Below are 23,900 nucleotides of genomic sequence, written 5' to 3' on the forward strand. Positions count from 1 at the left end.
CTCATCGATGTTTCTAACTCTCTATCCCTCTCCTTTCCTCTCTGTAAAAAATCAATAAAATATATATTAAAAAAAAAAAGAATCTGAGACTCTAATACCTCATGTCTTCTTGAGAAAAAAGAGCAGAATTCAAAACACTAAGGGGAAAAAAGGAAGTACCAACATCCTTAGTATAGTTTAATTCAACACCAAGGAATCATAAAGGGACCATAAGCTGTGTTTGCATCAGAGCCAAGAAGCCCTCTTATAGCACCAACAAAGTTATTTTCTTGCCATCTTTAATACAGGAAGCAAACTGTATTTTACAATAGTGGGAAAATTCAAAGCTAGCAATATCTCATTCCAAAATCTGTCTCAAGCATATTCTTAAATCTGGCCACCTAACTTATTATAGTAGTTTGGCAATAGTCTCTATACTATGAAACTGCTAGCCACAAAAGTGTTTTTTTATTCAATAGATATTTATTGGAAACTATGATGGGCCCATGAAGGATAGTACACAATCTCTAACCTCAAATCAAATACATAGTGGAGGAGAGAGTATATACCAACAATAACTTAAAAGCTTAAAAGAGATTTTAACAAAGTGCTAAGGCCATGAAGCAGGAATATTTATCTTTGAAAGAAAGTGTAAATATGTAACTAACTTTACTGAACACTCTAGATTTCACTCTAAATAATTCTTGATGCCATTCTTAAATCCTTTTTACCAAACATTCATGAGAAATTTCATTAATTTGAAATAGGAGTTTGTAAGGATTTCCAGATTACAGGAAGAGCATAAAAGCTATACGGAAATAACCACAAATATTTGAAAATTAATATTTAAGTTAAACACAATTCAATTATTATTGGATTATTAACTATTAATACTGTTTTCTTAAGGATCTCTTAGGGTTAATTCAGTACTAGCTACTTTGTTGAGAAAATAGCATATTCCAATTTAGGTTTCATATCTAAACAACTCAGTTTGAAAACAAAAACTTAAGAGAGCAAACGTATCTTACAATATCAATATAGCTTTGCTATATGTTTTTTTTATCAATAAATGGAAATTTTCTTTTTTTTTTTTTTTTAAATATATTTTATTGATTTTTTACAGAGAGGAAGAGAGAGGGATAGAGAGTTAGAAACATCAATGAGAGAGAAACATCGATCAGCTGCCTCTTGCACACCCCCTACTGGGGATGTGCCCGCAACCAAGGTACATGCCCTTGACCGGAATCGAACCTGGGACCCTTGAGTCCGCAGGCCGACGCTCTATCCACTGAGCCAAACCGGTTTCGGCAATAAATGGAAATTTTCTTAATTATGGGATGATACCTTAAGTATATTAAAGAGACTTATCCATTTTTTTTTAATCTATAAAAAGGTTCAAAGTGAAACTTGTAAAAATTATTATTCTAAACTTTAGCAGGGAGCAGCAAGGTAGAATAGTATAAAGAGAAAACCTAAGAGTCTGGAGTCAGATCTGAAATCAGTCTCAGCTCTACCATTTATTAACTATATAACTATGATAATGGTATTTGACAGTCCTCAGCCTCAGTTTCCTTGTGTGATCAACATGGGCCTAAAAGTAGCTGATAAAAATCAAATGAACATTTGTAAATAGGCATATAGTAAGCACTAAGTGAATCTTAGTTTTAACTGTTTTCACCTATAGTTACTTGGAAAATAAAATTACTTCAGTCAAACCCAAAAGACTAAATAAAACTAGGTTCTGGTCATTGAAAATCTTTTTCAGTGCAGTTACAATATCCAACTATAGGGAAAATAAAGCCCCCCCCCCCCCCCCCCCCGAGAAAGGAGAATGATCGAGAAACTTCCCAAGAAAAAATTTAGAAGCCAAGAAAACATTTCAATAGCAGTAGTTAATATATACCACTCTCCACAGCGCACAGCCTTCAACACTCCAACTGCAGCTGTAGTCTGTCGTTCAAAACCTTGTCCTATATGATCTGCATGAGCTCTTGTCCTGTCTTCAAAGAGCATCTCACGGGGCTCACTAGTTCGAGGTAGGTACTGCAGGTTTTTTATTTCATTGGTAGTTCTGTTTAAAAAAAAATTACACTTATATTTTATATAGATGGGGGGTAGGCTTATGTGTTAAGGATTAATTGCCCTCAAATATTTGTATTGATGTACTAAGGCTTAACTGCCAACAAGCATTGAGTAATCTTATAATTCAGTGAAAGGAAATTTCATCGGCTCCAAAATCAAGTTTTATTTTTCAAATGAACACGTACAAACAAGAACACATATATAATCCACTCTTTTTCTTAACACACCCTTCATAAGTAGAAGTTCTTTTTATTTGTTTTTATTTCTCACCTAAGGATATGTTTTTATTGATTTTGAGAGAGAGGGAGGAAGGGAGAGGAAAGGAAAGAGAGAGAGGGAAACAGTGATGTGAGAGAGAAACATCAATCAGTTGCCTCCTGTACACGCTGCTGAGATCAAACCAGCAACCTAGGTATGTGCCTTGACTGGCAATCGAACTCACAACCTTTTGGTGTACCAGACAATGCTCCAACCAACTGAACCCTTCGGCCAGGGGCGTAAGGGGAAGTTTTAAGACAACATACACGTAGGTAAGACACTAAATTACCGGTGGGTGGTTCATCCAGGTTTCCCTGTTTGCAGAATCTTTACCTGAGGTTTGGGTCTAACCTGAGGAAGCATGCCCCCAACCAGGGCACGTGGCTAACATAATGTATATATCTGGAACAAACAGGTAACTTTAAAAAACGCGTTAATATTTGTAGAACACCTACTATATGTCAGGTATTACCTAGGCACTGAAGCTAGTGAACAAGACAATAGTGAATAAAATAAGTTCCCTACTCTGGTGGAAGTTTATATTCTAGTGAAAGGAAGACAAAAAAATAAGTATCAAGAAAACAACAATCATATAAGTGCTTCCACAAAACACGCATGGCTTATTGGGGACAGAAAGGAATACCTTAGCTCCCTCTTACATTGGCCCTCTTCTCCACTGCTCACACCTAGAATCTGCATGCACACAAGCGGCTGACTACTTAGCCTCACTCACTGCAGAAACCCTCTCCAATTTTGCAGTAGAAGAGGAAAAGGCTGAGAAGAATTTCTTTGTTTGGGAATCATCGTCTTACTTACCTTTCTGTATGGTTTTTCTGTTACTTCCAAAAACAAATCCAGATTGTCCCATAATTTTCTCCTCTCATCCTAGCCTATCCCTTAGGGTCTCTTCCTTATTAGTTCCCTAATTTACCATCAGTCTCTATACTACTTAACTGCTCTTTGTGCAATCCTGCATTACAGTCTTTTTACACACTTACATAAATATACCGATGACGCTATAACATACTTTCTTTGCTCTTTGCGATTAATGTTCTACAGGTATCAGAAAGCTACATGATAATGTTGCTTACTGTGGGAAGTTAACAGGCTTGGGGGTAGGCTTATGTGTTAAGGATTAATTGCCCTCAAACATTGTATTGATATACCAAGGCTTAACTGCCAACAAGCATTGAGTAATCACATAATTCAGAGAAAGGAAATTTTAAGTCATCTGTTCCAAAATTTCTCACTACTATTGCCATTATATGTTTTTATCTTGCTAAAAAAGGTCTCTTCTAGGCTTCAAACTTTTATTCTATTATTTTTATTTTTTACCTTATGTTTAAATATCAAACTTCTTTATGAGGTAGGAGCTATGGCTTTTCCTTTCAGATGGACTGCCAATTATGTCATCATTATACATGAATAAATCTTCCCTTTCTCAATATACTTTTATCTATTTGTGTACTCTATCCTATTCTAATGATCTTTTTGAGCTTTATAGTAATTTTTATTATATAATAACACAAGGACCCCTCACTTATCTTCTCTTTCTCAATTGTCTTGGCTATTTGCTGGCTTTATTTATTCTTCTTTATAAAGTTTAAAATCATTTATCCAATGCTAGAAATATTAGTCCAATTGAAATGCTTAGTTTCAAAGAAATATTATTTTTATCCAATCCAAAATACAGTACTGTTTTTCATTTGTTTAGATCTTATTTTATATCCTCTATAAGATGTTTTAGTTTTCTTAATATGGGTTCTAAATATTTATTTATTCCAAATAGTTTATAATGTCTCTACTGTGAATGATATTTTTCCCATTTCTAATTACAATTTATTGTCATCTGCCTTCATTTCTCATGTCTTATTTATATTTGGTACATTTTTAAAAATTATATCAGCATATGTAGCCATTTTTAAATTTACATTTCAGTTATGCCCTAAACCCTCCCCTCCTTCTTCCTCCAATTTTCAACACATACACACACCCAAACATACAAACACCCATCCCCAGCAATACAAATTTGTATATCCAACATACCTTTTCCTTTTGAAAGGTGACTTTGGCATATCAGCCACAGGGATCATTTGTTCTCCTGGGCGTACCCACATGATAGGACCATCATCACTATCTTTTCGACTCTCTAATTTTAGACTAGATAGCGTCCCCCATGGCAGTGTACACTAGAGGCAAATAATTACATAAAAATGAATTATTTTCAAAATATATCTTTAACTATGCATTAAAGAATATTGCCCCCTTGAAAACTTTCATATATACTTTTATACTTACGCCCTTGAAAGATATACCTATACTAAATATATTCCTACATATGCACAATTTTCCATCAAAAATTCTATTCCAAACACACAAAGAGAATAATTATTTTGGAGTGATTTCCTCCCCCAACTCTGTCACGGATATGATTCACTATATTCATCATTTGTTATTCTTCCTTCTACCACATATATGTTAATAAGTTGCCAAAATAAGCAATATTCTCCATGAGAATCTACAAAAATAAACAGATACCTCTTTGATTAGTTATAAGCAAAACCTAGTACAAAGAGGAAAACCAAAACAAAATCTGTTTATAGTTGCTTGAAAAGATTATTGGATTAAAAAGCAGAGATTAAAATCTTTGGAAAAAAAAAAGAGAAAAATGACAGAGTCCATGGAATGATGACAATGGCATTAAAAAAACACACACACAAAAAAAAACATTCATCCCATACTCCTTTTCAAAAAGGGGAGAATTGTCAAATTAAATTTCTCCAGAAGGAATGCATTTGGCTCATTTGTTTTTAATTTAAAATCTAAAAAAATATTTAAGTAACAGTATTTTAAAAATACCATTAAAAACAAATGCAACCAAATTCCATGATATCACTAATTGGGAGAAATAGAAAAGAAACATAAAGTTCAAAAGAAGAAAAAGGAAATGAAAGGGAAATAAAATGTGGTAAAAAGAAACACACACACACACACACACATAGACTAGAAAATTGAGCAAGCAGAAGTAAAAAAAGAAGAGATGTTCAACAGATTAAGTGGCAGCAGTGATAAACTGATTTTTTTAAAAAAATCTTTAGTTAAAAGTATTACATGTCCCCCTTCCCCCCCCCCATTGACCCCTTCTAGCCCATTTCTGTCCCCATCCCTGCACCACCCTATTGTCTGTGATAAACTAATCTTGTCACATTTTAACCTTTGAGTTACTAATTAAATAATCTAGCTCAGAGATTTCTCTAGCTAGAAATCATTTGAAGACTTTAAAGGGACCTTAAACTACATATTTTATTATTTATTTATTTATTTTATTTAATATATCTTTATTGATTTCAGAGAGGAAGGGAGAAGGAAAGAGAGATAGAAACATCAATGATGAGAGAGAATCATTGATTGGCTGCCTCCTGCACATCCCCCACTGGGGATCAAGCCCGAAACACAGGCATGTGCCCTTGACTGGAATCGAACCTGGGACCCTTCAGTCCACAGGCTGACACTGAATCAAACCAGTTAGGGCTAAGCTACATATTTTAAATGCCTATTTTATGGATGAGGAAAATGAAGCCCAAAAATGGCTTTCCCAACCCAGATAGGTATAGCCAAAAATGAAATGCAGCCAGGCCGGTGTGGCTCAGTGGTTGAGCATTGACCCATGAACCAGAGGTCACCAGTTCGATTCCTGGTCAGGGCACATGCCCCAGTTGTGGGCTTGGTCCCCAGTAGGGAGCATGCAGGAGGCAGCCAATCAGTGATAATCTCTCATCACTGATGTTTCTCTTGCTCTCTCCCACTTCCTCTCTCTCTAAAATCAATAAAAGCATATTAAAAAAGAAGAAGAAGAAGAAGAAAAATGAAAGGCACATGTACAATTTCCCAGGCCAGTTTTCCACAATGCCAAATGGCCATTCCCTTTTCCTAAGCACTTATACATCCTTCCTGTGCTTCTTAAATCCCCTAATATTCAGTCTATAGCTAATAAACAGATGAAACCTACTTTCCTAAAGTGGCAGTAACAGGCAAGTGTTATTTTCTGGTCCACCACTTAGCTTTGCCATAACAATTAGTACCAGAGAAGTCATAAACATACACTACACTAGAATTTAATTTCTCATCTCTTCCTTTCCTTCCCTCCAATTCAAATAAAATAAAAAATGTTACAATTCTGAAACAACCATCTGTATCACCTGTAGCATAAAAGTAACACCCCCAATTTAGATTGCTTGATATTTTTTTTCTCTTACCTTTAAAAATGGCGAATCTTCCAACATATCAAGGAACTCAGGGAAATAATCTCCCACTTCTTCATCAACGGCTCCTACCAAACTGATCTGTCGCATTGGGCCAGCTCTGTAAGTACCATGAGAATATGTTCTTTTTACCTGAAGGATATGGAATTAATTAAAAGTTATACATAAGATAATATTTGTTCTCACTGTTAACACTAAATTATATTGTCCAAAAATATTAGAACATAATGTGAGGCAAGCAAAACAAAACAAAAAACCTTTACAAACAGTAAAATAAATAAATAAATAAATAAATAAACAAACAAACATCTGCGCTAAATCAAGCTATTTTACCTTCCCTTACTATGCCTATGCATAGCTTATGAAAACAGTTGAGATAAACAGCATAATTTTAGACAACTGAGCATAACTTCTTATAATACATTAGAGGCCTGGTGCACGAAATTCGTGCACGGGGGGTGGGGGGTGGTCCCTCAGCCCAGGCTGCACCCTCTACAATCTGGGACCTCTTGAGGGATATCCGACTGCCCATTTAGGCCCGATCCCATCAGGACTGCTGGCTCCCAACTGCTTGCCTGCCTGATTGCCCCTAACCACTTCTGCCTGCCAGCCTGATCACCCCCTAACCACTCCCCTGCCAGCGTGGTTGCCCCTAACTGTCCTACCCTGCCAGCCTGGTCATCCCCAATTGCCCTCCCCTGCTGGCCTGGTCGCCCCCAACCGCCCTCCCCTGTAGGCCTGGTTCCCCCCCAACTGCTTTCCCCTATAGGCCTGGTTCCTCCTAACTGCCATCCCCTGCAGGCCTGGTCGCCCCCAAGTGCCCTCCCCTGCAGGCCTGGTCGCCCCCAACTGCCCTCCTCTGCTGGCCCAGTCACCCCTAACTGCCCTCCCCTGCAGGCCTGATAGCCCCCAACTGCCATCCCTTGCAGGCCTGGTCCCTCCCAACTGCCCTCCTCTGCTGGCCATCTTGTGTCCACATGGGGGCAGCCATCTTTGAGCACATGGGGCAGCCATCTTGTGTTTTGGAGTGATGGTCAATTTGCATATTACTCTTTTATTAGATAGGATGAGTTTATTTGCTCAACAATGCCACTGTAATTATGTTCAAAAGTTTATATACCTAAATTTTTCTAAATGGCTCACATTTTTTTAACGGAATTTTCAAAAGTACATACTGTGAAAACATTACATTTAACCATCACCAGTGGTTGATTTGTCTAAAAGGCCAGAGGGAATGATCTTTCCTCCTAGATCTTATCATATTAATTAGGATCCAATTTATAATTCTAACTCTGATGAAAAACTACTAGAGATTAAGAACCAGGAGTCCTAGATCCCAAATCCACCTTTGCTATCTACCAGCAATATGACCTTCAGAAATCACTTAAATGACCTTCAGAAATCACTTAAATCACAATATGACCTTCAGAAATCACTTCAATTCCCTGAGTTTTAGTTTCACTAACTGGAACTGTTTACTTTATATAATTATGAAGAAGACTTAATGAGCATATTTTATATTTAAGCATATTTTATATTAAGCATATTTTACTTTATATAATTATTAAGTCTTCTTCATAATTATATAAAGGTACCTGCAGAGTGTTAGCCAATGGGTATTACTCAAATATCAACCAAAATAAAACAGCCTACAACTCAAGAATCACTGGTAAATTAATTTTCACAAGTACATTTAAATCCTGAAAAGAGACCTATGCCTTTTCATATGCTAACACTAGTAAAGAAGTCTTTTTTAAGTAAAACAAAATCCATACATAAACAAACATTAAGCTAAAACCCAAGTATCTTTTTCTCTGAATTAGCCTTTGTGGCCACATATTTAGGGAGATAAAATTGTCTTCCTTTGCCTGGGTCTATCCCAGTTTTAAAAAACAAAACAAAAACCTTACTATAATATTATTAAACTAGTAGAGGCCCGGTGCATGAAATCCGTGCATGGGTAGGGTCCCTAGGTCTGGCTGGCGATCAGGGCCAATTTTTGGGGCAACTGGCGGGGCGATCGGGGGACCCCCACTGGCACCCGCCTTGGCTGGCCTGGGGCCTGTGGGCTGGGGGGGGAGCTCCTGTGTTGAGCGTCTGCCCCCTGGTGGTCAGTGCATGCCATAGTGACCAGTAGTTCTGCCATTTGGTCAATTTGCATATTAGACTTTTATTATATAGGATAGAGAAGGGATAAATAGAATAAACAATCAAAAAACAAGAATTAATTACTAACAAATTTAACATTCAGCTTGTTAGAGTAAATTTTCTGTGTTAAAACGTTAAAAACCTGTATCATTTAGTAACCTACAAATGGGTTAAGCTTCTTGAGTGGTAATATTAAAGACAAATTATATGTTTTATCTTATACCTTAAGTACGTCACTATCTTTGATTTAACCAGATGTTATCTTAGGTTCGAATAATAATTTTATTGACTGAAGAGATTGCTGACCTAGCCAGGTCACTTCATTCAAATTACATCTCTACATTAATTTTAAAAATAAAATGAAACACATGTCTAGTACAGTCCTGTATATAAAAAATTTTATCACAAAATAAAGGACAAACTTGATCCCCCCATGTCTATTTTGGGGTTACCCAAAAAGAGGCTATATCTTTTGAAGATTTTTTAAAAAGTATAGTCCTATTAAAATTCATAAATATTTCAAATGATATTGTAAAAAAGTAAAATAACATAGACTCTATAATCTTAAATATTGTATTTGAATCTTGATAGTTAATGCTTCTCACCTCATGGCAAAATACATATATATTATATTTTAAATTCACTTACATACATAATTTGCTCAATAAAAGTATAGGTCCCTCTCCTTTCTTCACCAAATTGTGCTACAATTATAAAGTACATTCTGTTTGTCCACTAGTGAAACCACAGGTAAATTCCACTAGAAAGTATGGTCTTTTAAAAAACTATTAATACTTAGCTATCATGTTTAAAACAAAATAGCAATTATCTTCTAACACATTTATTCTCTAAACATTCAACATACTACTCTGATAACCTAACAGGATGTCTACAGCCAACCCAAAATATGCTCAATTTCATCTGATTTTGTAAGCTAAGCAGGGTCTGGCTTTGTTAGTACTTGATAACCTAATAGAATTTATATATTTAAATTTAAAACTAAATTTTGAAAATTAAAAAAAGTCATCAAAATATTAGTTTGTGTTGCCCTAACCGGTTTGGCTCAGTGGATAGAGCGTCGGCCTGCGGACTGAAGGGTCCCAGGTTCGATTCCGGTCAAGGGCATGTACCTTGGTTGCGGGCACATCCCCAGTGGAGGGTGTGCAGGAGGCAGCTGATCGATGTTTCTCTCTCATCGATGTTTCTAACTATCTCTCGCCCTTCCTTTCTGTAAAAAATCAATAAAATATATAAAAAATATATATATATATATTAGTTTGTGAAACTAATTTAAATATTAAAATATATTGTAATATAACTTTTAATTATATACCATTCAAAACTTTCTAGCTTACAGAGACAGTAAAGCATCAAACAGACTGTCAAATTACAGGGGGAAGGTTAGGGAGAGATGGGGGAGATAAGAGATCAATCAAAGGACTTGTATGCATGCATATAAGCATAACCAATGGACGCAAAACTCTGGGGGGTGAGGGCATATATGGGAGTGGGGTGGGGGGGGCAATGGTAAGATATGTACACATATAATACCTTAATAAAAAAATTGGAAAGAAAAAAAAAATAATAAAGACAAATCTCCGAATTGGAGCAAAGATCAAAAAAAAAAAAAAAACTTTCTAGCTTAATAACCTAATACTTCAAACATATACTAATCAGTTGGAACCAATTATTTAATATTTTAAGCATGGAACATTACATATAACAATGCATTCAAATTCAAAAAGTATATACCTCTTAATAAAACATATAAATGGCACTTAAGCTGCTAAAACAAAATACAAAAATATAATCCACACAGTTTTCACACAAAAAGTAAATACTTCTTGATTTAAATGGCAACTATTTTACTGCATTACTATATATATAGCAAATAACAGTTTCCCCTATTACATGGAATAAAAGGAAATTATAATATCATAGGAAATTTTTTAAAAAGCTCAATTCTCCAAAACTCATCCATCCAATTAAAATTAAAGGGAAGTGGGGTGAGGGAGGAAACAGGTAAGATTCGAAAGACTTTCTAAAGAGCCAAAATATATACCAACAAAGACGATGACTCTTAAAAGGGCATTCTTATTATATATGTTTCTACATTTGGCATTATTCTAACTAATCTTCAAAATAATAAAAATTAAAGAACACAAAGGAGAGGGTCAAGAGGCGAGCACAGCTACAGCTCCCGTAAGACATCATGACAAACCCAGACAGAAAATAAAGAATTAAGCTGCATATGCTCAATAAAAAGGTTATCTTCATTAAAATCTTAGTACTTAAAATTATATGCTGTATTGTCTAGAAAAATCACTTATCTGAAAACCTCACACCCTGATGACACTGGACATGAGCTTACTATATTTCTATTCACTTCAGTAAAAATTAAGCTACCCATCAGCTTTCTGATGCAGTTAAAAAATTAACCTGAAAATATGAAAGCAAGTCATTGCTTTAAAATGTATTCTGTATGCTTCCTAAAAGAGAAATGTAGTTATAGAGTATACATACATACTCCCAATTTAGGTATAGCATTCTCAAAAGATGACACAATAAAAGACAGTAATGATATTTATATAGTAAGGTATTTGCAAGCACTTAAATAGTAAGTTTATATTTAACTAGTAGCCCATTTGCAGGAAGAATCCTGCAAGCGGCCACTGTGGCCGCATGCGCTGCCGCTGCCGCCTGCCCTGCTCCGCCCCGCTCCGCCCCGCCCGGGCTTTCCCTCTGGCAGCCACCTTGCTTTCCGCTTTTCCTCCCTCTTCCTTCTAAGTTGTCTTCAGTCTTCACTCCTCCCTCCCTCAGCGTATGCAAATTAACCACCATCTTTGTTGGGTAATTTGCATACTCGCCCTGATTGGCTGGTGGGCATGACTTGGACATAGCGAAGGTGTGGTCAATTTGCATATTACTGTTTTATTAGGTAGGATCAGTGCTTTTTTGAACAGATGTTTTATCTAAATCTCTCTACAGTCCCTGTACCCCTCCCCCAAAAAAACCTACCACCATTATAAAACTGCTTTTTAGCTTTTCCCCTCCTATTTCTTCTACAAATGTTATAAAGGGAAAAGAAAAAAGCAGAAAATGGGAGACTTCTTATACCCGGTGCCAGTGTGTCCATAAAAATCTCAGAAGTTTTAATGGGAAATGAACTATTTAATTAAATTATGTTTAAACTAAAATCTTATTATTTCTCATATAAAATAATCTTAAAAAACAATTTATGATTCTGAGGTTGTTACAAAAAGAAAAAAAGGAGCCTTACGAAAAGGAAATATATTGCCAAATATAAATCTCTAATCTTTAATATTGCTCTTATTTAACTTACAAAAATTGCTGCAAAAAGGGAAGAAACAAATCTGGTAATTCATAATTAAAAAACCATGAAGAATGACTCACTGAAACAATTTGTTTCCCTAAATGTGTTCCATAATGGTGTCAGTCCCTGAAAAGAGGATACTAAAGTCAAATAAGTTTGGAAAACTCTTCCTGTCTAGGAAGTTCACCACACACATTGGCTACTAAAGTTTCTGAGAAGTCACAGTAAATAAACATAACTTATTTGGCCCTACATTACACAAATTATTTTTACTTTAAACCCTGTTTTTCTTAAAGTTGTTTTAGTACACTTAGCCATACCCAAGATATTAAAAGTTACAAGGAATAATTTATTTTTAATATATTTTATTGATTTTTTACAGAGAGGAAGAGAGAGGAATAGAGAGTTAGAAACATCGATCAGCTGCCTCTTGCACACCCCCTACTGGGGATGTGCCCGCAACCAAGGTACATGCCCTTGACCGGAATCAAACCTGGGATCCTTGAGTCCGCAGGCCGACGCTCTATCCACTGAGCCAAACCGGTTTCGGCAAAAAGTTACAAGGAATAATTAAATAGTAATCCACAAGTCATTCAATATTGATAACTCCCTTTCTTCCCCTATAAGTTATAGATGCTTCTAGCTAGTATAAGCACCAAAAGTAGGATAGTTATTAGAGCCAAAAATTTAAGGGGTTGAGGGAAGAAGAGGCTGTTGGTTCAATGTCTTCTGGTTGGTTTCATAGTGGTTGGTGAGGGTGAGGTGGAGAAAGGAAGATGAAAGAGGGGAGTCTCTTACTCTAAAAAACAAGGTCAGCTCATAACATTCTTTAGAGGCAATCCAAACATCTAACATAAATGAGTTTGCCACAAGGGGGAGCCATTCCCCATAACACCTGGCCTATCTTTTCAAATAAAAATAGGTAATAGCATTGAATCAACACTTTATTTTTAAAATATCCACATAACTTCAACTAAAATAACAATGAAAATGTTATTACTCATTTTAAAATTCGTACAATAAAGGAAAAAGAAAAAGGCTCTCTTTCTCAATTAGATCAGCCAGTACCTGCCATAATATTCAAAGATGTGACAGGCACAATTGGTCAAAATAAAATTTAGTACAAAAGCAGGCAATGGTTCAAAGACAGCACAGCAAATCAACTTTATTGGCCTAGCACAGCATGAATTCGACAAATATTCCTTCTCTCTCCTCATTCTGTAGAGAGGCAAGGCTAACAGATCAGATCAGGACTAATAATTGTTTCACTATTAAAATATTAGCCATTTAATCATGAATTAACACCCTGACTTAAGTTATCTGGTACAAACAACATAGAACCAGGATAAAATATAAAACAAGCTTTTAAAGAGTTTGGGGGTGGCGGGAATTAGAATTAAATTGCTTCAGTTTTCACAGGTCTTACTATAGGGTTCAGACTGTGTGCTGATTAAATACTGAATGAAATTTCAATATTTAGATAGAAATGTCATGTACTCCTTAACAGATAAAATTCCCGATTTACTTGCCTTTTTGCTTTTCTACCATCAAAGAAACAGAACAATAAATGAATATTTGAACAAAACAAAGATGTTAGAAAAACTAGGATGGATGTGGAAGATTACAAAATTATTGGCCAAAAATTCTTTCCAAGTATATATATATGCTCACTTCTGAGTAATATGACTATGCCACTCCGATCATTAAGAAATGACTCTAGTTTTGGCCATGTGACTCCTTTGGCCAATAAGACATTAGCAAACACAACACACGCAAAAGCTTAAGCACCAGGAATTACTCTCTTTTCTGCTTTATGGAACCCTGCAACTACTACCATGTGTATGAGCCCAGGCTAGTCTGCTAGATGATGAGAAAACCCTGATCATCACCCCAGTTGACATTGCACCAAACACCAGGCATATGAAAATGAAGTCTCCTGCCCAGCCCACATGTCTCAGTGGTTGAGCATCGACCTATGAACCAGGAGGTCAAGGTTCAATTCCAGTTTGATTCCCAGTCATGGAACATGCGTGGGTTCCCGGTCTTGATCGCCAGTGGGGGGTGTGCAGAAGGCAGCCAATCAATGATTCTCTCTCATCATTGATGTTTCCATTTCTCTCTCCCTTCCTCTCTGAAATATATATATATTCTTTTTAAGTGAGGTCTCCTAATACAAATTGATCTGCCAATCACTAGACATGTGAATTAAGCTATCAAGACCCAGCAGAGCTGACAAAGGTAAAAAGAATTTGAAGAAATAATTTTAAACCATTAAGCTTTGAGGGCTTTTGTTTTCTGCAGCACAAAAAGTGATATAGATAGGTTACAAACTTTCAGCAAAAATCTGTATGTATGTTTCTATTCTCAAAATAGATTTTTATTATAGTTGATTGATATTACACCACTCACCTCAGAGTCGCATTAGAGAAATGACATGAATTATTGACACAATATGTAATTCCACATGTTCTTCAAACTTTTCAAGCAACTTGCAAGGATAATAGATGAAGATGGAAAACCAAAGAACAGGATGTCTTGATCCTTGGTCAGTGTGTGTGTGTGTGTGTGTGTGTGTGTGTGTGTGTGTGTGTGTACACATATATACATATACACAAAAACCTCAAATTAATTTTTGGTGTCTCAAGGATAAAGGCTGAACAGACACAAAATGAATGTTTATGAAAACTACATACAGAGTAATAGTACAGGGATAAATACCATCACTATAAAGATCATAGAAATTACTCATAACCTGTCATCTTTTGTTTCCACAGAATTTATGGCAAATTATTTTGATTGCTCTGATTTTACTATTTAAAATAAAGAGGGAGGAGGGGACTAGTCTCCTCAGGATACAAACCCAACACGAATATTTTTGGTTTAGGTTCCACAAGCTACTGGTAGTCAGGGCCATCAGGTTACACAATCTGGGGAATGATATTCACATTATTGTAAATGGCTGCAGTGACAATTTATGCCATCATACAGCACAGTGGCCATGCTGGTAGTATTTATTCTTTTGGTCTGATCTAAACCCGGAACTGAAATTATGGAAACCTATCTGAAAATTCAAACTAATGGGTTTTTATTTTTTTTAATATATTTTTATTGATTTCAGAGAGAATGGGAGAGGGAGAGAAAGATAGAAACATCAATGATGAGAGAGAATCATTGATTGGCTGCCTGCACGCCCCTACTGGGGAATGAGCCGCAACCCGGGCATGTGCCCTGACCAGGAATCAAACCATGACCTCCTAGTTTATAGGTCAATGCTTAACCACAGAGACATCTCAACCGGGCATTAATAGGTTTTTATTTACAGTCCAAGCTCCACCATTTGCACAGGTTACAATATCAGAATACAAAAAAATACAAAATACATATTTTAACATTATTATATACAATCTATTTTATCTATTAAAAATAATGTTAATTACATATACTCATTACCATTATAATGAACTTCTTTCTTTGACACTGCTAAATGTATTTTCCAAAGTAAGATTAAATGAAAAGAATAAAGGTCAGATTCCCACTCTTCTCTATCAACTCACTCTCTTCTCTCTTCTCATACAGTAACTAGAACAGGTTCAAACTATTGAACTTAGTTAATGAAAAGTCATCAATGACCAAACCATCAAGCTTTATTTCTGAGCAATCACTGGAACGTGAATTGGCTTTATTACCCACAATTTATCTTTGTGATGACTGATATTAAGTGAAACTTAATAGCTAATATTGATAACTCCCTTCCCCTAAAATACTAATACACATTAACTCAATTAATGTTATCATCTCAACCAATTATTCTGAAGACAAATTATCATGTCCGTATGTAGGCTAATTCACATGACATCATCAAAATATATAGCTTTGCTATGTGATTCTACTAAAAAGCAGGCATGATAATGCCATAGATAAGAAGGAGGGGGATAGCCCTAACTGGTTTGGCTCAGTGGATAGAGCGTCAGCCTGCGGACTCAAGGGTCCCAGGTTTGATTCTGGTCAAGGGCATGTACCTTGGTTGCGGGCGCATCTCCAGTGGGGAGTGTGCAGGAGGCAGCTGATCAATGTTTCTCTCTCATCAATGTTTCTAACTCTCTATCCCTCTCCCTTCCTCTCTGTAAAAAAATCAATAAAATATATTAAAAAAAAAAAAAAGAAGGAGGGGGATACTGGAAGAGAAATGAAGTACAAGATACATTTTTAATTTCTGAAGATGAGTATTAACATCACATTCTAAAAGGCGCTCAGAGCTTCCAGAAAGAGTGATTAACAAAATGAAGTCCTTAAATACCTAGAAATAGATCTAACAAAAGATGTGCAGGATTTGTAGGCTGAAAACCAAAATATATTGAGGAAATAAATGAAGGGAAATACCATCATCACAGACTGGAAGATTCAATATTGTGAAGACATCAATTCTACCCAAACTTACTATAGTTTTTCACTGTAATCACAATCAATATCCAGCAGATTTCTCTGTGGAATCTGACATGCTAACTGTCAAGTTTATGGAAATATAAAGAATCAAAAAAATCTTGAAGACCAGCAAAACTGATAAACTTATTCTACTAGATATCAAGGAAGTTATATAAAGTCACACCAATTCAGACAAACCAAATAATGAAATTAAAGTGAGCCCAGAAACCCACACCTATGTGATCAATTAAGTTATAACTAAGGTAACAATGCACTTTAATGGAGAGTAATGTCTTTTTGGAAAATAGTTGAGGTCACTGAATACCTTATGGAAAAATATGAACCTTGATCTCTTAACTTTAGGGTAGGCAAAGATGTCTTAAATAGGATACAAAAAGCACTAATCATAAGTGGGGGTAAAAAACCTTATAAATTAATTTACATTAAAAAAACTTCTAATAATTGAAAGACATTCTTAAGAGTGAAAAAAAATAAGCTACCAAGCGAAAGGAAGTATTTGCAATACATGTAGCTGACACAATTCTTATCCACAATAATATATAAAAACTCCAACAAATCAATTAGAAAGAAAAAAAAAAGCCAATTGGAAAATGGGCGAAAGAGTACACCAGGTACTTTTACAAAAAGAAGATATCCAACTGAACTATCTATATATATAAAACCCTAATATGCAAATAGACTTAACGGTGGGACAACTGAACAACCGGTCGCTATGCCGTGCCCTGACGACCAGGGGACATGAGTGGAACATGGCAGGCGTCAGCAGCAGGTGGCAGAGCGCAGAACATGGTGGGCATCGGCTGCGGCAGGATGGTTGAGCAGGTGAGCAGGGGCACCAGACAAAGGCGGGACGCTGATTGCTGTCATTGGGGCGAGCCTCTGGTGATTACTGAAAATTCTTTGCTCCTGCATGCCGCAGTCCCGCCCAGGCCTCTCTACCTCCCCCTGCTCCTGAAGGGTGATTGGGGCTGGCAGCTGCCGCTCACACCCGCTGCCAGCGCCCGGTGCCGGTCCCAATCACTCCGCACCATCAATAGGTGCAAGCAGTGGTTGCCAACCCCGATTGCCCATGAGGGCTTCTCCACTTCCCCCTGCCCCTGAGGGGCGATCGGGGCAGCAGCCCCTGCTTGTACCCATTGGCCCCACTCACACCTGCTGGCCCCACTCACACCTGCTGCTGGCACTGGCCCCAATCGCTCTGCGCCATCAGCAGGTGTTACTGGGGCTGGCGCTGTCAGTGCGTGGGAGCAGCGGGAGCAGGGCTGCCGGCAGACAAGGGACTGGGGGCCGTGGCAGGAGGGGCCGGTCCGGGGTGAGGAGGATGGGCCAAGACCCATCCCTGTGCCCACTGCAGCCTCATGGCCCACAGTTCCTTTCAAAATGCATGAATTCGTGCACCAGGCCCCTAGTCATTATATAAAAAGGTGTTTGACCTCCTTAGTCCTCAGGGAAATGTAAATTAAATCCACAATGAGATACTATTACACAGCCACCAGAAGAGCTAAAATGAAGAAGATAGATACTACTAAGTGTAACCAAGGATGCAGAACACTGCTGATAGGAAGTGGGGGAATATTATTCAGCCATAAAAAAGTAATTATTTTTGCAACAACATGGATGGACCTTGAAGGCATTATATTTAAAGTCAAAGTTAAGTCAGAGAGCCCTAGCTGGTTTGGCTCAATGGATAGAGCATCGGCTTTTGGACTGAAAGGTCCCAGGTTCAATTCCGGTCAAGGGCACATGCCTGGGTTTCGGGCTTGATCCCCAATAGGGGGTGGGCAGGAGGTAGCCAATCAATGATTCCCTATCATCATTGATGTTTCTATCTCTCTCTCCTTTCCCTTCCTCTATGAAAACAATAATATATATTTTTTTAAAAGGCAGAGAAAGATAAATACTGCATGACCTCACTTGTATGTACAATCTTAACAAAATAAAATTGAACTCACAGATACAGAGAACTGATGTTTGTCAGAAGGGGGAGTTAAAAGGGTAAAGGCAGTCAAAGGGTACAAACTTATTAGATACTAGGTGTACCAGTTAATAATGCGGATTTTTTTCACTAGATGGAGTTACACATATGTTGATATATATGCGATTTGATATGTATGCTATTTTGCTATATTGACAGCAAGCTTCAAAACTTCATGTCAAATTTTTTGAAGGTGTTAACATCATAGATATTTTTACACTTAAAAGTGTCGAATGTCGTGCCAAAAAAAAAGAACATTTGCGGGAAGTTTTAATTCATTACTTTATCTTGAAGAAAAAGTTATTGTATACTTTGGGAAGCTTATGGTGAACATGCTGCATCTCAAGATATTTGTGAACACTGGTTTAATGCTTTAAAAGTGATGACTTCTGCCCTAACCGGTTTGGCTCAGTGGATAGAGCGTTGGTCTGCGGACTGAAGGGTCCCAGGTTCGATTCCAGTCAAGGGCATGTACCTGGGTTGCGGGCACATCCCCACTAGGAGGTGTGCAGGAGGCAGCTGATCGATGTTTCTAACTCTCTATCCCTCTCCCTTCCTCTCTGTAAAAAATCAATAAAATATATATATTTTTTTAAAAAGTGATGATTTCTGTGTGAAAGACAATGAACGTCCAGGTCAACCGAAAAAGTTTGAAGACCAACAATTACAAGCATTATTGGATGAAGATGGGTGTCAAACTAAAAAACAACTTTCAGAAAGAATAAACATTGCTCAGCAAACAATTTCCGATCATTTATAAGCAATGGAAAAGATTTTAAAGGAAGGAAAATGGGTGCCACATCAACTGAACGAAAGATAAATGGAAAAACAAAAAGTCAACACTAAAATGTTGCTTCAATGGCACGAAATAAAGTCTTTTTTGCACCGAATTGTGACGGGCGATGAAAAGTGGATTTATTTTGAGAATCCCAAATGCACAAAATCATGGGTTGATCCAGGTCAACCATCAACATCAACTGCAAGGCCAAATCACTTCGGAAGACAATGCTCTGCATTTGGAGGGATCAGCAAGGTGATGTGTATTATGAGCTTCTAAAACCAGGTGAAACCGTTAATACTAATCACTACCAACAACAAATAATCAATTTGAACCATGCTTTGATCATGAAACGACCAGAATGGGCCAGAAGACACAGCAAAGTAATTTTGCTTCATGATGACGCACCATCACACACTTCAAAACCAGTTAAAGACACGTTAAAAGATCTTGCATGGGAAGTATTAACCCCACCCGCTGTATTCACCAGACCTTGCTCCTTCAGATTACCACTTGTTCTGATCGATGGCACACTCACTTTCTGAGCAGCACTTCAAAACATACAAAGAAGTGGAAAATTGGGTCTTTGAATGGTTTGCCTCAAAACCAGAAAAGTTCTATTGGGACAGTATCCACAGATTAGCTGAAAGATAGGGGAAATGTGTAGCTAGCGATGGACATTACTTTGAATAAAGCACTTTTGATGTTTCTCTTGAAATTACCGTGTTTTCTCTGATTACAATATCCACCATTATTAACCGGTACACCTAGTAAGTCAGTCACAGGGATGTCTTGTTCAATGTGGTGACTACTAACAACACTGTATTGTATCTATGAAAGTTGGTAATTTGATAAGAGAGCAGAGATTAAAATTTCTCATCACAAGAAAAAAAGTTTGCAACTATGTGTGGTGATATATATTAACTAAACTTTGTGGTAATCATTTTGCAACATATACATATATCAACTCATTATGTTGCAACTTAAAATTAATATAATGTTATGTCAACCATCTCAATTAAAAAACAAACAAAACCTCACACCCATTAAGCAGTTACTCCCCATTTCCCCCTTCCCAATCATCAAATCAATTTGCTTTCTGTTTCTAATTTACCTATTGTGGATATTTCATATAAATGGAACCATACAACATGTGACTTTCTGTGACTGGTTTCTTTCACGTAATGTTTCAAGGTTTATCCACACTGCAGCAGTAGCAGTATTTTATTCCTTTTTATGGATGGATATTTCATTGTGTGTACATACCACAATTTAATCAACTTTGTATCTGCATATGAAGTATTTATGGTAATTTTTTATTCTGAGTACTTGTTGAACTCCCTACCATCAATTAACATACTCTTAAGAGTCTTCGGTCAGAAACTAGTCATCACCTATTCAACAAAATGGAAAGCTGTTGTACTATTGCACTAAGTCAATATAACAACTCCTTATAAAACCTGCTTTATTCTGTGGAGCATTTCTAACCACAACTCTTTCAATTGAGTACTATCATCATTGTTATTATTTTGTAGGTGAGGAAACTGAGACGAAGGACTTTAAGTAGCTATTCAATGTCATGACGGATAAGTGGCAGAATCAGGACTATACTCCTTCCCTTTCCATCCACACCGTATCAGAGTTCATTCAGCAACCCACAGTAATCCAGACACAACTCACTACATTGACTATAAAATCATTCTATAAATTACATTTGGAAGCAAGGTTCTCAAATTCAGGACAAGAAAATCCTCAAGTTATAAACTGGTTTAGCTCTAAATATATGTCTGTAGATTAGTCCTGTAATTCATAAAGCAATTTCCCAAATAGAAAATTATATAAATGGTTTTTAAAAATCATTTCCTGGAGGGATAACACAAAAATAGGTTAAGAGATAGAGCTTTTAGTGAAAGAGTCAAAGAAATTTTAAATAAAACTACACCAAAAATAAATAAAAAATTTAAAATATAGCAAAACAATAAAATAAATAAAACTACACCACAATAAGTATGGCTCATTTTGTTCTACTGCTCTCTTCTCGATCCCATTCAGTTTCATAAAGCCAGTGCATATGAACAAACCCAAAGCTACCTCCCAGTCTGCAGAAAACACTTCCACGGTCTCCTAAGTTTTAAAAAAACAACATGCAAACTAAGCTTTTCACTAGATATTCTCCCTTATACCATAGAAATGACTGGATCTGGAGGGTCTTGTAATTAAGGCACATGGACCTTGTACAGGTAACTTTCTAACACTGTCTAAAGCTAAAGAGGTAAAAGCAGTCCTTGCAGCTCACAGATCACATAGATATGGGCCAGAGCCACAGCTGGTAATGAAGATGTATCTGCCTAGAGTTTCCTCTGTGTAATATGCATTAGCCACACACCCTGAATATGTGATGGCACCATGGTAGGCAGCTCTTTAAAGGACTCAAGACCCACATCCTAACCATATATTGGCACGATTAACAAATCTCACTATGTCCTTTCATTTAATAGCAAAAGCACAGTTTTTGCCCTGGCCTGTGTTTTCAGTGGTTAGAACGTCAGCCCACTCACCAATGGGTCTCGGATTCAATTCCATCAAGGGCACATACCTTGATTGCAGGTTCAATCCACAGCCTCAGGCACATGCAGGAGGCAACCAACCAATGTGTCTCTCTGACATCGATGTCTGTCTGTCTGTCTGTCTATCTCTCTCTCTCTCTCCCTTCTCCCTCTCCCGCCCTCGTTACATCCACTCTCTCTAAAAATCAATGGAAAAAATAACCTCAGGTAAGAATTAACAACAAAAAAACAAAAAAAAAAGGAAAAATCAGTTTTCCTACTGTACTTACTATATATTTAAGATGAAAATTCTTATCATTTAATAAAAATAAAATAATTCCTAACCTTAAAAAAGAATTCGAAAAGCAAATCTAAGAATTATGACATTTAGCCTGGCCGGTGTTGGCTCAGTGGTTGACTGTTTACCTATGAACCAGGAGGTCATGGTTCAATTCCTGGTCAGGGCACATGCCCGGGTTGCGGGCTCGATTCTCAGAGTGGGGTGTGCCAATCAATGATTCTCTCTCACCACTGATGTTTCTATCTCTCTCTCCTTTCCTCTATGAAATCAATAAAAAAATATTTTAAAAAATAATAATTATGACATTTAAAAGATGACTAAAATAAACTTGCAGAGTACGACAGTGAGAAAGTTTGTAATATGGTGGAAACAAATGGGATTGGAAGTCAAAAGGCCTAGTATAAAAGTTGACAAAACCCTAGCAGACATATAATAAATGACTGAGTACTGAAAGACTTCGGACAAGTTATTTCTTCTCTCAGTGTATCTGTCTTCTACAGCTAAAATTAGATTGTAATCAAGATTGAATAAGTTATTATATATGAAGTGCTACAGCAGTTCTTGACACAGTCAATACTCCATAAATAGTAGACGCTATTACTAGATGCCAGTCTGGTTTTACCACTAAACTTGGATATAATCTCAGACAAGTTACTAGTTATTCTGGAATTCTATAAAATGATATGGCTCTAAAAATATATATGAACTCTGATTCTCAAACATATTATATTAGTAATTCCCATACATATACATTAAAACTTTAAATATTACCATATTTTCCAGACTACAGTATATTACAGAATATACACCAAATATACTGTGGGGGCAGGAGGTTTGGTATGTGTGGAAGTGGACATCCAGACTATCACAGACTATCCAGACTATCACAGGTGGAGACTATAACGTGAACACATATCAAATATATATTTATACTCAGAATACAGAATAAGGTAAAAGAGTCCTGAAGACTAAGGAGATTTTGATCTATTCCTGGCGCTGTTGCCAACCTTAAAACAGTAAGTTCGCCTATCTATGTTTGTTTCTTACGTCTAAGTTGAGAAAGGTTGGGATAGATGATCACTGAGATCCTTTTGAGATTTTTTTATTTGTCCTCCTTCCAAACTAGAATGATGTCAATTATTACTCAGAAAATCAGACATTTTAGCACCAATAAATGTGAAAATTGGCTGATTTCCTTGGCCTAAGCCAGTGGTCGACAAACCGCGGCTCGCGAGCCACGTGCGGCTCTTTGGCCCCTTGAGTGTTCTAATGCCACTTCTTCAAAATAGACTCGCCCAGGCCGAAAACCGACTTCTGCACATGGGCCACGAAGTTTCAATCGCACTGTACGTGCGCGCCTGCACGTGATATTTTGTGGAAGAGCCACACTCAAGGGGCCAAAGAGCCGCATGTGGCTCGCGAGCCGCGGTTTGCCGACCACTGGCCTAAGCAGTCCCTGATCTGAGTGAGAGAATACAGCACCGGCCTTCTTTTTTAAATTATTTTATTGACTTAAGGGAGAGGAAGAGAGAGAGAGAGAGAGAGAAATATTGATGAGAGAGCGCACCATTGGGAGATCGAGCCTGGAACACAGGCACGTGCCATGACTGGGAATTGAACTGGCTACCTCTCGGTACATGTTACAATGCTCAACCAACTGAGCCACAATGGCCAGGGCAGCACTGGCCTTTTAAAGGTATATGCCCTTGACCGGAATCGAACCTGGGACCTTTCAGTCCGCAGGCCGACGCTCTATCCACTGAGCCAGACTGGCTAGCTAGGGCAGCACTGGCC

The 23,900-nt window shown here is 37.1% G+C and overlaps 1 protein-coding gene across 1 annotated transcript in view; it reads right to left on the reverse strand.

The window, feature by feature from the left end:
• The window catches only part of RSBN1L (round spermatid basic protein 1 like), a 67,298-nt gene that overhangs the window by 15,760 nt on the left and 27,638 nt on the right, over positions 1–23,900 (reverse strand). The window contains exons 4-6 of the mRNA XM_079786801.1: positions 6,576–6,713; positions 4,366–4,508; positions 1,883–2,050 (exon numbers count right to left, since the gene is read on the reverse strand). Of these exons, the coding sequence (XP_079642927.1) occupies positions 1,883–2,050; positions 4,366–4,508; positions 6,576–6,713 (449 nt within the window). The remainder of the gene's footprint in view (positions 1–1,882; positions 2,051–4,365; positions 4,509–6,575; positions 6,714–23,900) is intronic.

Source organism: Cnephaeus nilssonii (assembly GCF_951640355.1).
Source record: "Cnephaeus nilssonii genome assembly, chromosome: 12".
Lineage (NCBI taxonomy): Eukaryota > Metazoa > Chordata > Mammalia > Chiroptera > Vespertilionidae > Cnephaeus > Cnephaeus nilssonii.